At 38.6% G+C, this 17,316-nt stretch overlaps 1 protein-coding gene across 1 annotated transcript; it reads left to right on the top strand.

The window, feature by feature from the left end:
* The first annotated feature begins 904 nt into the window (after positions 1 to 904).
* Positions 905 to 17,236, top strand: LOC146475137 (methylglutaconyl-CoA hydratase, mitochondrial-like). The gene is made up of 7 exons (XM_085116197.1): positions 905 to 1,100; positions 9,949 to 10,016; positions 11,465 to 11,537; positions 12,897 to 13,148; positions 13,726 to 13,964; positions 14,339 to 14,386; positions 16,217 to 17,236. The coding sequence occupies exons 1-7, from the start codon at positions 914 to 916 to the stop codon at positions 16,292 to 16,294; spliced, it is 945 nt and encodes a 314-aa protein (XP_084972323.1). The 5' UTR covers positions 905 to 913; the 3' UTR covers positions 16,295 to 17,236.
* Positions 17,237 to 17,316: the final 80 nt, after the last annotated feature.

The raw sequence follows: 17,316 nt of genomic DNA, 5'->3' as shown, positions 1-17,316 counted from the left end.
ACAATTTCTCAGCTCGAAGTTGTACTTCCTTTTGAAAATAGAACAGTTTCAATTTCCGAGTTTTCATCGTGCGTGACATCAGGAGGACGGCCGTGACAGAGCTGTTTCGTATCCTAACAATGACTCTTCGGGTGGTATTCAGCATTCTAAACAATTTAAGTTTGAGGAGAAATATTCATCTAAACATTCTAAAATTCACAAGGGCAAACAAATCTCTTTTCTGGCAAAAGTGAATTCCAGATGTTTTTTCCTATTTCCGGCCGCCATGTTGGTGCCCCTCTGCAAGGGACACCAATTTAGCGTCTCCATACTAAGCTCTATAAATTTATGTGGAACATTTTGTCAAATACCTCGAGTACGGAATACCACACTGACCTGACACTTGGACAGATTCCTTATTTATTTATCCTCTGTACCACGTCAATTTCTTGACTTCATTAATGGAATGCTCGATTTTCTTTTCAATGGCGTGACAGTGAAAACCGGCAATAGTGGAAAAGGGGAAAGCTGGAGTTCAACGAATTTGCCTTTCTTTGTCGCCGCCGGTCGTTTTCTTGCAAAACAATGCCGTATAAATAAGTCAAATGCAATCGGATGCTAAATAAATGTCATAATCAACAACACGAAAACAATAAAAATAACAATGACGATTACAACGACGACGACGACAATGATGATGATGATGATGATGATGATGATGGTGATGATGATGATGATGATGATGATGATGATGATGATGATGATGATGATGATGATGATGCTGCTGTTGATGATGATAAAACACTCAGTTTATATTCTGAAACGTTCACAGGCTTTAATCGAATGTCCCGACAAAACCGGGCTTTTCCTCATTGAGAATCGCTAGAGGATACAAGCTGACGGATACACGACGTAAAGAGTTGACAAAAACAAAATGGCGGCAATGATGAACAGAATCGGCCTTCGAAGCAATACCAGCAGTTCCATTCTAATTCATTGTTTGAAGCGGCCTTCTCCTTCTAGGAAACTTCAGCCGTTAAATTACTTTTATTATAGCACAGAAAGTGCGCCATCAGCGTCGGAAGAATTCAGTTTGCGGTACCTTGATGGGAAACATGAAGGTTTGTACAATGAACCTAATTAGCTTGTATTACGCTTACGAACAGTATTTTGCAGATCTTTTAATTTTTAGGTCATAGGATTGCACCAATAGCAATCAGGTAACTCATAAGGGAAAATCGCAGCTGTATTATACCTCCGGAGCAGTTAATCCGTCCATCCACTCTGGTTTCGTGTTTTTAATGCCGCAGCACGTTTTCCAGGAGAGGGTGGAGGAGGGGTGTGGAGGGGGTGTGAAACTAAGAACCACCAGGATTATTTATTTTTATAGATTCCATTTTGCCGTGCGTCTGTACTCTGATAACGCACAGATGACGTCAAAACGTGGTGAGAACAAAGAAGTACGCTACGAGCCGCAGGCGAGTTGCGTGACTGATGTTTTTACCACGTTTTGACGCCCTCTGTGCGTTATCAGAGTACAGACCCACAGCAAAATGGAATCTATTTGTTTTATACAATAACCAAGATATTTCAACACATTTTGTGAGCGAGCATCGCGTTGCCTGAGCTGAGAAAAAAACTCTCCAGCAAACTCAGTTTTAGACTACTAATTACACCACTGGGGGCCCACACAAACTATGTGACCGTTTGTATTTTGAATTTATAGAGGCAATGTATGGGAATATCGAAAATCCTCGTATTATCGTACTAGATTGCGATAGATATTCTCATTTAACATCAAAATAAACGTATTTTTACCTTAAATGTTGTGTGTTGTCGTTCCTGAGGTTGAAGACGGCAATTTTAGCCATTTGAAGTTTTTGGCGTTAAACGTTCACTCGAGCGTAATAGAAGAGAGACAAGGGAGGAATCCTTGTTTTGAAAGGGTTCCAGCACCGAAGCGATTTTTCCCCCAAAAAACGCATCGCTCCGATTTCAAACTTCACAGCATAAAGGTCGAAAGATTTTCGATTCTTCTCGTACCTTCCAATCGAAAATCCATCCAAACGGCCCGGAGCTAGTCCTCGAAGAAAATCAAAATCCCACAGTATTCGAGCGACTGGAATGCGTAGCAAAATTTATACGTGCGCCGCTGATTGGACGATTGTCTAACAATCGTCCAATCAGAAAGGGGCAATCGGCGGGACAGTTTGTGGCTGGTACGAGGGCTGGCACGTATAAATTTTGCTACGCATTCCAGTCGCTCGAATACTGTGGGATTTTGATTTTCTTCGAGGACTAGCTCCGGGCCGTTTGGATGGATTTTCGATTGGAAGGTACGAGAAGAATCGAAAATCTTTAGACCTTTATGCTGTGAAGTTTGAAATCGGAGCGATGCGTTTTTTGGGGGAAAAATCGCTCCGGCGCTGGAACCCTTTCAAAACAAGGATTCCTCCCTTGTCTCTCTTCTATTACGCTCGAGTGAACGTTCAACGCCGAACCCTTCAAATGGCTAAATTCGCTGTCTTCAACCTCAGGAACGACAACACACAACATTTACAGTAAAAATACGTTTATTTTGATGTTAAATGAGAATATCTATCGCAATCTAGTACGATAATACGAGGATTTTCGATATTCTCATACATTGCCTCTATAAATTCAAAATACACACGGTCACATAGTTTGTGTGGGCCCCCTGTGCTAAATACATGCAATTGTGATCCTCTAAATTAGAGTGTAATCCGAAAGAATTTCACTAACAATATTTTAAAAACTAAACTTTATTCCAGAAGGAAATCCTGAGCCAAAATATTACAGCATGTAAGTTGATTTGTAATAATTATTGATTACTTGCCATTACAGGATTTCTATCGGCGACATGTATTTCGGCAAATATTTCCTTCCTTTTCACGACAGAGTTCTAGCTTTTTTATCCTGGTTAAGATCACTCTCAATGGTCTTTTTCCAATTTTTTTTCGGGCAGTTTTTCTTTCCCGCGAAAATTTGCCTATGTTTGTCCAATACTCGCAAAAACAGTTTGCAAAACTTTGTTGACGGTAGCCACTCTGGCTGGACCCTAGACTCTGATCATGTGCGCCGGTCACACCACTTGATGACGTCATTTGTGCATCTCCCTGGTGAAAAACCTCACAGGATCTTCAAGGATCTTTGAAGATCTTCAAAGACCTGCTAAAGATCCTCAAAGACAAAGATCCTCAAAGGATCCTTACAGGATCTTTGAGGATCCTCCAAAGATCTTTGAAGATCCTGTATCTGCAAGATCTTGAACAATGTCTACAAAGATCCTTAGAGAATCAATAAGGATCTTGCAAGGATCTTACAAAGATCCTTGTAAAGATTCCTGCAAAGATCTTTGCAAGGATCCTTGAAGATCCTCAAGGATTAAATGAAGATCTTTAAAGAATCCTTAAAAGATCCTTGTAAAGATCTTGCAAAGATCTTTGCCAGGATCCTCGAGGATTTAATGAGGATCTTTGAAGAACCTTAAAAAGATCCTTGTAAAGATCTTGTAAGGATCTTTGCCAGGATCCTTGAGGATTTAATGAGGATCTTTTAAGAATCTTAGAAAGATCCTTGTAAAGATCTTTAAAAGATCTTTGCCCAGATCCTTGAGGATTTAATGAGGATCTTTGAAGAATCTTTAAAAGATCCTTGTGAAGATCTTGCAAAGGTCTTTGCCAGGATCCTCAAGGATTTAATGAGGATCTTTGAAGAATCTTAGAAAGATCTTTGCTAGAATCCTCGAAGATTCAACATGTATCTTTAAAAAATCTTAAAGGATTGTTGCCATAATTTATCAGGATCCTCAAGGATTTCATGAGGATCTTTGAAGAATCTATTAAACATCTTTCAAAGATCTTTCCCATGATCCATCAGGATCCTTGATAATTTTTAAATTGGATGTCGCTTAAAGATCTTAAATAGATCCCTGTAAGGATTTGAAACGGTAGCAAGTTTCAGCCAAGAAAATTAGTCACACATTGTGAAGGGCTCAATAATGATTTATTGAACACCATGTTGCCGTGCAAAAGACAAAACTTGCGAAAACCGAACACAAAAGTCAATAACATGGTATACATTACGATGATTGCACTTTACAAGTCAAGCTTTCAGTCAGCTGATTGATCAAATTATAAATTAATAACCTGAAGATTAACTACAGAACTAAGTGAATTTAATGAAGAAGACAAAGATGTAGTGAAAAGCAATAAAAGAAGTCATATTCAATTTCATAATTGAGCTGGTATGATACAAATCCTACATCAGAATCTCATAGTGCATTTCAGAGTCACACGACTGTTTCACTGGTGGTCTGTCATACATGAAAATTGCACAATCACTCTTAATTAAGCCCATCCTAACCAATGAAATTGCCTCATTGTTTTTTTTTTTTAATTGCATTGAGCACACTTGGCACTGACATGAAAGCCATCAAATTAAGATTTCAGATGTTAACCAAAAGGTAACCTGTGAAGAGTTTCAAAGTTAACCTTGAGTTCCACACAGTCTGGAAAGATTAACCTGTTACCATTACATGGTACACGTATATTGAATCTAATTATCAGGGCTGTCATTAAGTTGTTAGCATGTGGCATTAAGCTCCTTACCTGTAACAATCTTGTTAATTTCTGACTAAAATGATCCTTCAACCATCAAGATCAGCTGTAACATCAAGGTTCTTTCAAGGGAATTCAGGCCTAATAGGTGTTATGGGATAGGGCCCTTAATGACAGCCCTGATTTCATCAATTATTACAGTTCCCCTTCCCATGGAACACATGCTTATTTAATCATGTTGGTAGTGCTTAAATACAGGACTAACATGACAAAGATGCAAGGCATCCATAGGAAAATAATTACTTTAGAAAAAGAAAATTAAAAAGGAAATTTTTTTAATGTTTTTTTTAATAAGATCTTAATCAAAATTTGTACCGTGATCTTACAACCATTCTGATTAAGGTCTTACCACCTTACAATTATTATCTTGGTAACATCTTAGCATAAATTAAGAATGACAGTTTTAAAAAACAGTTCTAATGAAGATCTTGAAAAAAAAAAACAAAAACTTCTTCTTTGGTTCAATTCTTTATTAAGATCTCATAATATCATACAAGAATCTTGACAGAATCTAAGAATAAATAAACATGCCCGCAATACTCTTACACTGACTGTGATTATCTCTTTACTTGTATTGTTATTAACAATAAAATTGAGTTGTTTGTTGTGACATCTTAATACTGTTTCCTTCAGTGTTCTAAGTTGATAAACGCAATGTAGACATGTGTGTTTCTAAACAAAGGCTTAAAAAATATGACTGTTAAGACTTACAGTGTGCAGTTTACAGATTGTATTTGCATAAAAAAAACTAAATGCACGGTCCTACACTGAAACTCACTTGTGAAAACACTATTACTTACAAACCTTTGATGAATCTCAACTCCATTTCATGCCAAAAAGAACAAAAATGCTTTGAATCATAATCCCTTCGACTTCCATGCATAATGTTAGCTTTTAAAATGAGCAAGAAAACGTGGAAAAACGTGGAATCACAGCAACACCGGCAGCCATCTTGGATTTCATTCAGACTGCGAAGACTGGGCACCAATTTGGTCAGCAGTTATGCCACTGCAGGCTCGGAGAAAGACCGTTTCATATTAGATTTCAGGGCGATTTCAGGCGCGATTCAAATCTATACAGCACACATTTCCTCTGGATTTTGCCTCTGCTAAGCTAGAAAAATGATGGCTTCAAGTAGCAAACAACCACTTTTTAGAAAGAGGTAAGTTTCGACACCAATTATTTTGTGAAAGACTGCATAAAAATGTGTGATCGTCCAAGCGAATTATAGACAACGTGCATGCGTATGTGCTTCTTGAAGATTATTGAGGTGGTCATTCCCTATTTAGTTTTTATATGAAGCCTTTGCAAACGTTTTTACGGAGTCATTTGTAGCCACGTTAATATCATGACAGAGTTGGTATAAGCTGAAGACTTGAGTCATAGATCTTGATTTGGCGTGAAGATTAGTTTATGATCTTCGTGCATGGAGGGTACGACTAGCCTGAGTATCAGGCTTTTCGGGAGGGGGGGGGAGAGGGGGAAGAGAGGAAGGGGAAAAGGGAAGAAAAGCCTGACACAAAGGCATTGAGACGAGTATTCCACCCCCTCGATGAGCATGACGCTTCGCCGTAAATAGTAGCCAATCCAAATAACTTCCAGTCATGCAACTGTCATGTCAGCGATGACCGCTGTGAGAGATATGAATTGAAGTTACACAGACAGCTCCATTGCAAAAGACTCTCCAAACAAAATATTTTCTGTTGAGCACCACTGAGCAGAATTCGCGACTAAATACAGCTTCATTACAGGAGGAAAATACAAATCTCACAGTTTAGGATGGCAAGAAGTGATGACAAAAGCGCAGCCGTAACTAATCAAAAGACAAATAGCCGTGATAAGAAACACAAGATCTCAGCTACGAAAACAAATAGGCGGCCAGATAAAGATTATTTAAAAACAGTTCAAATCCTAACTAGAGAGGCTGTACTGTCACCGGACGCACTGAAACAAGCCAAACGTACCAAACCCAAATAAAATGCCTCAACGGGTATAAGAACGATGGTTGCTCAACAGGCGATAAACGCAGCACTCGTAACCCAGAAATGACAGAAATGACCTTTGATATCAAAATACAAAACATGCGACAGTTGCATTGTTTAGTCTATCATGATAATTTTTGTTTCCGGGGGTGTGACGTAACCTTTTGTGTTTCGTCCAATCAGCGCCAACGTCCAAAATTCGGACGTTCGACACAAATTTCTGAAAGGTTTTGTGTCAGGCCTTCCTTTCCTCTTCTCCACTTCCCCTCCCCCTCCCCCTCCCCTTCCCCCCTCCCCTTAGGAAGGCCTGATACTCAGGCTAGGGTACGACTGAAGTCAGCAACTAACAAAATTGTTACTGTTGAGAAGCTCACTGTAACATTGTCTAAAAAGTTAAAGGCAGCTTAGTGGTCACTGTGATCACTCAAAAGAACTGATTAAAAGTGCACAATTTTCTGTTTGACGGTAGATTTTCATCTCGATCCTGTCTCCATTTTGTTGTCAAGGTTGTCAGACTCAAGACTGCAGCTTCAGAGTCAAGTCACCAAATCCTGCTCAATAAAGTCACTTGTAATTATGATAGTTGGAGTCTATTTTGACTGATTTAATTTTGTTGAGAATCATGACTTCTGCTACTTCTACTCGGCAACAATAATACTAAATAAAAGTTTGTACATGTAACTTGCATAATGGCAGTATTTGATCAGTTCTTGATTTCATAGTTGAAAACAGCAAGCAATATAAAGGGAACACTAAGTAACAATCCTTTATTGTTTTGATCAATGCAATCATTTTTTCTTATAATAGGCTTTAATGAACATGTCAAAGCTGCATTAAGAATGGTAATATTTCACACATTGTAAATGGTTCAGCCTACACTCTGGAATTTTTAATTGGCTCTGAGAAACTCTCAAAACATAAACTGAAAAGTGGCATTCATGTGTCACTTTAAAGCTGTTTAAGAGACAGCAATCTTAATTTTCAGTTCACACAATGATGATGTAATCCTGCTCTTCAGTGGGTTGTGGCTTAATCCAGCTACATGTACATTCCATCTCCAACATTTGAAAAACAATTGTTTTTAGTTGCTTCACTGAGTATCTCTTGTATGTTAGTGCCATTCTTTTCACTGAAAAGTTGAAAGACTCTGCTCCCAAACAGTATAAATTACTGGCCCACTGGCCTGAGTGGAAAGTCTGCAACAACTCGCAATAGCTGTTGAAACGCTACTCCCCTTTCCTTTGGGTCAATGTTGTTTGAGCAAATTGGCGTGCACATCGTCATTGCTTTCATTGGACTTTACTTAGGAGGAGGAGGGAGGGAGACACTTCTAACAAACAGTGTTTCAACATTTTGATGCCAATAGTAAGCTGCTGTCAGCATTTGCTCAGAGGCAAATAGTAGATGGTGACTTGACCAATGGGGGCGTACACTAACCTTAGTTAATAAATTATTATTGTTCTAATATTGGTACATATGTACATGTAGCTTTTTTAGCAAGGGAAATAGCATCAAAAAATTATATCTTGGTTTTTATTTTTGGTTTTAATTATTTTTCTTTTTTTCTCCACAGGGGCCATACAGGATAATTTCAAGCTTTCATGTTTTCTTGCTTTTAACATGCAACTGGAAGGACTTATTGGCTTTTTTTGTTATGTTTTATTTTACACTAACACTAAAGAACATTATTGTACCAGTGGAAACCAAGCTCTTATTCATATGTGCACTCTGTTAGGTTGCTTCTTTCTTGGGAAAATAATACTGGCAAATAATAAGTCTCAGGATTGTTTAGAAAGGTTTAAAGCTGCCAGGTTCATTAAGTCAAATAGATTATTATAAGTGCTTCATTAATTGATGCAAGTGAAAGAAAAAGTTACATGTAGAACTTTGTCCTAGTCTGGGGAACATTTGTTTTTGTGAATTACAATATTATTAGAATAGTGCTGTTGATCTTGTGAGCATGCATCACAAGAACTTGAATACAATCTTATGCCTTGCAAAAAAGCCGTAATGGCATTGTAGATGAAAGTTTCCATGTTAACTTTGAAGATTGTTGTGATAAATTTATTTCACATGAATAGCTAAGATTTATCAATAAAAGGTTATCACACTTATAATTACCTCAGCCTTTGAATTAAAGTGCTAGAAGCATATCCAGGTATGTGTAGGTTTTGCATTTTAAGCAAGCTGTGATCAAACTCTCAGGAACACATGATTCTAGGTTATTTGAGTGAACCATTGTATGTCATTGCCAGAAATGTCAGGGCAATCCAAAGAATATAAAAAACATATACACTCCAGGGTTTTTTTTTCCTATTTTGCAGCTTGCTTGGAAAACAAAATCAAATCTTGGCCCATTTTGGTAAGATCGTGACAATTTCAAAATCTTGGTAAGAAACTTATAAGACCTTGCAAGATCTTGGTAAGAATCTTATATTAAATTCTTTCAAGATTTTGGTAGGAATCTTATAAGATCTTGTAAGATCTTTGTAAGAATCTTGCGAGATCTTGTAAGAGCTGAATAAGAATAAGAATCTTTTAATCGTACAAGATATACGAATCTTTTGACAAGATCTTGTAAGGTTCTTGTAAAATTCTTATTTCTTATTAAGAATCTTGATAAGATTATTGAAGGATACTTAATGAGGGTCTTTGCAAGATCTTAGCAGGATCCTTGAAGATTCTTGAGGATCTTTGCAAGATCTTGGGAGGATCTGCATGAGGATCTTAATAAAGATCTTCAAGGATCTTTGAAAAGATCCTCAAGGATCCTTCATTTTCTTGCCAAGATCCTCAAGGATCTTTAAGGATCCTCTAAGGATCTTCAAAGATCCTCAAGGATCTTTAAGGACCCTCTAAGGATCTTCAAAGATTCTTGAGGATCTTTGAAAGATCTTGGGAGGATCCTCGAAGATCCTTGAGGATCTTTGCAAGATCTTGGGAGGACCCTAAAAGATCCACGAGGATCTTTGCAAGATCTTGGGAGGATCCTTAAAGATTCTTGAGGATCTTTGAAAGATCTTTGAAAGATCTTTATGGATCTTTGAAGATCCTTAGAGGATCCTTAAAGATCCTTGAGGATCTTTGAAGATCCTTAGAGGATCCTTAAAGATCCTTGAGGATCTTGGCAAGAAAATGAAGGATCCTTGAGGATATTTTCAAAGATCCTTGAAGATCTTTATTAAGATCCTCATAAAGATCCTCATGCAGATCTTTAAGGATCCTTAAAGATCCTTGAAAGATTTTCACCAGGGCTATACTCTAATCACAAACTCCACTACACCAATCAAAATGCGAGTTTTACGCTGTTCATTGTATAAATGCATTATATTTTATATTTTTTGCAGGTGTCGCCCTCTTTGTGATGAACAGACCAGAGGCAAAGAATGCAATGAGCAAAAATTTTCTAAAAATGGTAAGAATGGCTGCAGATTTGATAGTGATTCATAGACAGCTAATTTTCAGTCATGGGCCGGGAGACTCTTGAGTTTCACCCTGTATGCCTCAGTATCAGCATGTGTATTCTCTTCACTGCCCTTCATCTCCCCTCTCCCCCTCTCCACCCCTCATCCATGGGCATACCCAGGGCATTTGACCATTTTCGATGCCCAGGGAGTAGGGCATTTGATGCAAACTTGTGCCTTCCAGATGTGGGCTATTTAAACTTTACCTGGGTGGGGTGGGGAATTTGAACCTGAAGAGTCAACTTGACACCTTTCTTTTTGTCTGGCGAAATACACGTGCTTTCTAATCTATGGACAAGTTCAAGAGGGGGAGCGGGGGGGGGGATGTCACTTTTGGGAGCGATTGGTTCACCAAAACTTGTATCCACAAACTTTGTTCCAGAGTGAGAGAGAAAACTAAATTTTAACAATTTGAGTGAATGCAAATGAATCAGTTTCTAACAATCGTGTATAACCCAAATCAGAACATTTGAGCATCAAATTTGACGCTAGGGTAAGGCATTTGAATGGCTTTTTTTCAAAATTTTAAGTATACCCGGGGTGGATATTGAAGTTTTGAATTTATCGGCACATTTACAGTATGGTACAAGTTGGGAGAGGACGTTTTTGAACATCACTTAGATGTCTTTCCTTCGGTGATCATCCCCCCAGGTACCCCTTCCCCCCTCTCCAGGGAGGGGGATAGTACTTCCTCACTAGACCTGTATGGGTGTCTGCCACTCAATGGGATTGTGATCTTGGGACTCCTGGTTTATTCTTGTAGCCCTTTTGTTTGAAGAAATAGTGCTATTATAAGGAGTTGCTATTGGGGCTTGGAAAGTTAAATTTTATTGACTACATGTACTATTATTTTATCGTCTACCATAATATTATTATGCTAGACATTTTCAAACTGCCAAAGTTTCCACTTTGACTTATGGAGGTCATGAAAATGTGTCGAAATTGTAAGTTATTACTCTTCAGGATTGACTGATAAATTGTCTCATGATTGGTAAATTACGCCACTTTCTCAACCAATGGGAAACAAAACCAAAACCAATCGTGTTTTTGTCGCATGTGTTTTCCCGCACTTGGCGCCAGTTACATGTATTTGCTTCAAATTCTGATTGGCTCATTGTGTTGTTTACACATGTTGTGATTGGCTAGAGTAATTACGTTGGTTTTGGTTTTACGATTCTCAATTGGAAACTGCTCTAAAGATTATTTTTAATTTGTTTTCCACAGCCTCTTTTATAGAAAATAGTTTTTTCTTAAAATTCTTTGTGTTATGATCTCTTCATTCTCAAACAAAAATTCCTATAACAAAAACTAGTGTTTTCTGTACCCCATAGAAACAAGTAGATTTAATGTTTTTGTTTTTTAAATTAATCTAATTGCATCTTTGCTTACATGTACTTAGTTCACTGAAGCTCTCACCTGTGTGAAGTTTGACAAGAATGTTCGTACTGTTATTTTCAAGAGTGATGCACGGGGTATGTTATCATTAATTTGTTCATCTTTTGAAAGACTTTGACAACTTCTTTTAGATATTAAATTCATCTTTGCTTTAATTGATTTTGTTATAGAGCAATGCATACTGGTAAATTGAGTGACCATTTATCAAAACCACATTCCCTGGATTTGAAAATTCTTAGAAAAATGAAAGATTTGACAGTTAGAGAGAAAAAACAAATTAGGTGGCAATGTATAATTATTTCAAGAGATAATGGCCCATTTTACAGTTGGGTGCTTAGTGACCTGGCCTTGGATTGTAAGCGAGGCTGTGGGTGACCTTGTTTTGATACAAACCTCACTGCTTTTCATATGTAGATCACGCTATTCTTATGCTAACTATGAAAAAGCACTGAGGTCTGTATCAAAACAAGGTCACCCTCAGCCTCGCTTCCACTCCAAGGCCAGGTCACTAAGCACCCAACTGTAAAATGGCCTATTGAGGGGCTCCATCAAAAACTATGCTAAGTGGAAATTTGGCTGTGCGGAAATCCAAATTATAATTCTAATTTGGCAAGCAGATTCGTTGTCTCATAAGAATAACAGTTACTGTAGTTCGGTGTACAGTGGTTATTCGTTAAAAATTTAATTCAAAGAATTAGCCCATGACTTTTTCTTAATAAGCTCAGCTAGCAAATTAAATTGGTAGAAGGAACAAAAAACTTATCAGCTAATTCTTGACATTTTCAGCCTTGTTAAGATCGAACAATGAATACAGAACTATCGTGATAGTTCTTACGTGATAATCAATCTCTACGCTGAACTGGAACTTATTTAGAACAGTTTGAATATCAATGACAAATTTCCACCTCTTAGTATAATGTTTGATCAATCCTTTCTGTGTAAAGCACAGAGCCTTACACGGCAAACAACCAAATAATACGTCCAGCCTCCAGTCTCAAAGGAAAGCCCAGCAAACCAACTGATACCGTTTTCGTCTGTGTGTGAGCCACGTAGCACCCATGTAATGCGATAGAAATAGAACGAAATTACACTGTATTTTTGAGTGCTTAAGTGAGGACCACGTTTGTTTGCCCTGTGAGGGAAATTTGGTTTGAGTGGCAAAGAAAAATCTTTGACATCGGCAGGATTTGAACCCACGACCTCTGCATTAAATCACCAGCGCTCTAACCAACTTAACTCTGAGATCAGCAGGGAGATGGTCGTGAAAATTACGGCATTGGGGCGCTGGTGATCTAATTCAGAGATTGTGGGTTTAAATCCCACCGAGCTAAATTTCCTCCACAGGGCTAGCAGCTTACGGAATTATGAGAACAGAAGTCATCGCTTTGGCACTCAAAATAATTTCATTCCATTTCTACCGTTTTTGTGTTTTTTAGGAATATTTTGTGCTGGTGCTGATCTCAAAGAAAGAGCCAAAATGCCAGAGCATGAGGTCGGTCCATTTGTATCCAGAGCTCGGGCAGCAATAATGGAACTGAACAACCTACCCATGCCTACTATTGCTGCACTGGACGGCCACGCCCTGGGTGGGGGGCTAGAAATGGCATTGTCGTGTGACTTTAGGATTGCAGCGGACAATGCAAAAGTGGGGCTGACGGAAACACGTTTGGCCATCATTCCTGGAGCAGGTGAGAAGATAGAATATCACCTGAATAGAAAAGGCTATTTTAAACACTAAAGGGCTATTTACATTTAGAAGATTTTTTTATGCAATTAAATATCTTTAGCGGCAATATTTTCGCCGATTATTATAATGTGTGATTGCAAATCGAATGTTGTAATAAACGGCGATTTTCTTTGTGATTTTATAGGGACGGCTCAACTTTGATTTCGACTGATTTTGTCGCGGTGACAGATGAGAGAAGAGCGTATTCGATGGAGGCACTGACGCTCGACAAAGTTTCCTTGGACCAGGGGGGTGGGGGGTGGGGGTGGTGGGGCTGGCCAGCATTTATGATCATTGAAGCCTTAGCTTTTTGCCGACATCGCAAGCGCTTTATTCTCGTCACAACAAAATTGCAATCAAATCGCCGTTAAATCCCAATAGCAATTGTTAGAGGTTCACATGGACAGTCGAAGACGAGGCTGAGGATATTGCTGTCCTGTGAACGTGTCCTGAGCACAGGATGCAACCGGAATCCTTTACCTTAGTATTTAGTTGCCATTCTTTGTATCTCTAAGCTTGCTTTACCTTCCATTTTAAAGGGGGAACACAGCGCTTGCCAAGACTGGTTGGTGTATCCAAAGCCAAGGAGATGATTTTTACCGGAACAATGATCAGTGGAACAGAAGCTGCCGAAATAGGTTTAGCAGATTACGCTGTTGTTCAAAATGAGAATGGAGACGCAGCCTATCAAAGGGCGCTCAAACTGGCTGAGGAAATTCTTCCCAGAGGGCCTGTGGCGGTCAGGATGGCCAAATTAGCAATTAATAGAGGCATGCAGGTATGGCTCTGAAAAACGTTTCGAATATGCGATGGGAAATTCCTCTTTTCACTTGTGAGATGCACTAGTAAGCTCCCCAAAAATAAGCTCTACAAGGTTTTTTGGGCGAATATAAGCCCAGGGGTTATTATCGGAATATTTGGGTAAAAAAAAAAAATACAGAAATATTTAATGGTCCTATGAGAATAACAAAATAACCGTATACTATTCTAATTAAAAAAGTAAAAAAGTAGACGTTACGACGCTACTCCACGTCATTATCAGGTAAAATAAGGTAAAATGAAAACGAGAATATATAGGAGGTGAAAAAAAAAAAAAAAAAGACTCAGAATTGAAAAGTTATCCATTCTTTGGCCTTTTGCTTTCTTTTTCAGGTTGACCTTAATTCTGCCATGTCATTCGAGGAAGGTTGTTATGCACAGGTTTGTGTTTTGAACAGTAGGGGAGGGGAGGGTAAATCCTATCTCTGTAAGTCATTCTGTGAAGAGGCTCACTTATTGCGATACGGTGCTGCAGTGACACGAGTCGATTTTTCCTGCACCTTGCGAGGCAACGCTGTTGAACTGAATTGTTGCGGACGAACTTGCGCTACTTACACTCCTTCGCAACCATCGTTGTAAATTGCTAGAAAGGTAGATTCTTCTACCTTTTGAAACGTTCCGAGATACCTTGCAGCTTGTAACGTGTCTTCAATAACCTGACTCGCAGTGGTCTCGTAACCGTTGCGTTCTAATTGCCTCGTGTTTACAAGAGCACCTTTACTCACGCGAGTATCTTCACGAGGGCCTGATAAATTGCAAGTAACCAACCACTTAAGCAAGCCTGCTTGTAGGTAACCCGTGAGATTCTAGGTGGTGAAGTAACACTATTTGAACCCATTTTTTCAGTAGGATTCCAATCCTGCATCGCAGGGAACTCGCACTATGTTTAAAGTCTGACATAACTTTGATAGGAAGCAAGATAGGGCTTTAAACAGAGCCGGTATTAGAGGAATATTGAATCATTTCCACGCTCCATCGCTTGTCGTGAAAAGAGAAGGAAAACAGGAGCGAGGATCGCAAGTCACTGTTACAGGAGATCATTGCAGAGAACATGTTTAAAAACACGGCAACCTATCTTGCAACCTTGCGAAAAGAAGAAGGCTATTGTACTTCCCTACAACTTGCAACGCAATTTTTTTAGTGTTTCCGTAAAGGATATGCCCACAAGTTGTCTCGCAACGACGTTGCGTTGCGACTTGCACGAAAAATTGTTTCTTTCTAAGGGTATACTGCAAATTCACAAAGTGACCAGCTCCCAGTAGGCCATTTCCGAGTTGCCGTAAACCTCATTATGAAAGCGAGGCTAAGTGCAAAGTTTTTATTATGAAAATTAGTTTTCATTCATATGCAAACAAAACTAATTTTCATAAGAAAAGCTTTGCACTTAGCCTCGCTTTTATAATGAGGTTTACGGTAACTCGGAAATGGCCTGTTGGCTTGATAGCTCAGTTCAGGAGAGCACTGCACCGGCATCGCAGAGGTCATGGGTTCGAATCCCGTTCAAGCCTGAATTTTTTTCAGGCTTTCTTTTCGCAACTTCGCAAGTTAATTGTTTAATCCACAGTAACAATATATGAATTTCATATATTTCATTTCCAAGAACCTTGAATGAAACACAAAATGCCTGAAACAGCCCCACAACTCCATGCTCACCGCGTTAACACTTGTTTCCATATCTCAAACTGACCTTGGATACCTTATGATGATTACACACTGTCGTATTCCTTATCGTCATAGTAATGATGTACATGTACACGGGAACAGAAGCCCATTTATTAGGCAACTGAGTGAATAGAGCTCCAGCTAGGCCAGAAACATCGATTAGGGCTTAGTACCGATCTACAGTATTTGGGGTTAAGCACTGATTCGAAAACGGTTAGTTTTTGTTTATTGTGATGGGTAACTCTAAATACGTTCCTCAGTACAATCCCCAGTAGCTAGTCCTCGTTGGTGTAGTGGTTATGGATAAGAGAAATGAAGCAAACGACTCGGGTTCGAGACTTACACCATTGTTTTTTTTTTTTTTTTTTTCTGTTTTTTTCCGTTTTTTCCTCTTAAGTTCAAAATCAGGTTTCACACCATGTAATTTTAAGTGAATGTCCAAGGTCAGTTTGAGAGATGGAAAGGAGTGTTAAACTCAAGAAACTGTGGCTGGGGACGTACAGATCAATGTAGTTCTGATGTTTAACGCTATAAAATGTCGTTCAACAGGTTATACCCACCAAGGACAGATTAGAAGGACTCCGAGCATTCAGAGAGAAAAGAACTCCACAATACACCGGAGAATAAAGAAGGGGGTTTCACATCGCATTTAATTTTTAGGGATCGTATAACGAGACTTCCAGTAATGTACTGAAAGTAAAGATGTAAAAATTAACGCGTTGCGATGTTTGCAATATCATTATCAAGCAAAGAAATGACAAGAATTTGACCTGAACAATAATTTATATTCCAAATCTCATTAATAATTCATAAGCCCATTGACCTATCAAATGGTCGATAAAACTTCACGTGCAGTGGTTTTAAAACCCGATTAAAGCTCCTCCTTATTAGTATACGATGTTTAATGTTTTTCACGTATGCTAATTTCCAACGTTCACAAAGCATCATTGTTATGAACTCTCTTGACACACGCTTTGACAGGAATGTTTTTGAAGCGTTCAAAGAAATCACAGCACGTGTTTTATTGGGTCTAAAACAACTCGGCTACGCCTCATGGTTTTAAAAAACCCGATAGAACACTGCTGCTCGTGTTTTAAACATTATTTTAAATTCCGACTTCACTATCATGAGACATTCAATGTGAACAGTTTGTTTTGTGGGATGTACTGAGTCAGCCAGCCATCTGAAGAATTAACCTGTTGTAACATAAAATACATGTAGTGGCTCAAAAGAAGAATTGTGCCACGCGTAAAAACCACCCTTTAGAAGTAGCCAAAAAATATGTGGAAACGTATTACGGACCCCTAGGAAAGGGTGCAAAAAATATGCTGACAAAATTGCACTCGAAAACTTACTTTAAACAAAACTTTAGCAAAAAAAAAATGATAATAAAAATAAACAACAACAACAACAACAACAAAACAAAAGCAAGCAAACAAGACGACTGACCGACGTAGAATGACAAGAATCTCCCACCAAACAGCTAAATAGTCCCGAAGTAACGCGACCCTCTTCATCAATTTTCAATTTCATTTCTCTGCTTGATGTTCGAAACGCCGCAACGCGTTTATTTTTTGAGAAAAAAAATATATAATAAACTGAAGAAGTCAGTGGACAAAAAAAAAAAAATAACAGCCTTTCGTGGTATT

Source organism: Pavona decussata, unplaced genomic scaffold (assembly GCF_977016875.1).
Source record: "Pavona decussata unplaced genomic scaffold, jaPavDecu1.1 SCAFFOLD_85, whole genome shotgun sequence".
In the NCBI taxonomy this organism is placed as follows: Eukaryota; Metazoa; Cnidaria; class Anthozoa; order Scleractinia; family Agariciidae; genus Pavona; species Pavona decussata.
Note: the sequence above shows the minus strand (reverse complement) of the source record. Positions and strands in the feature narration are given on the sequence as shown.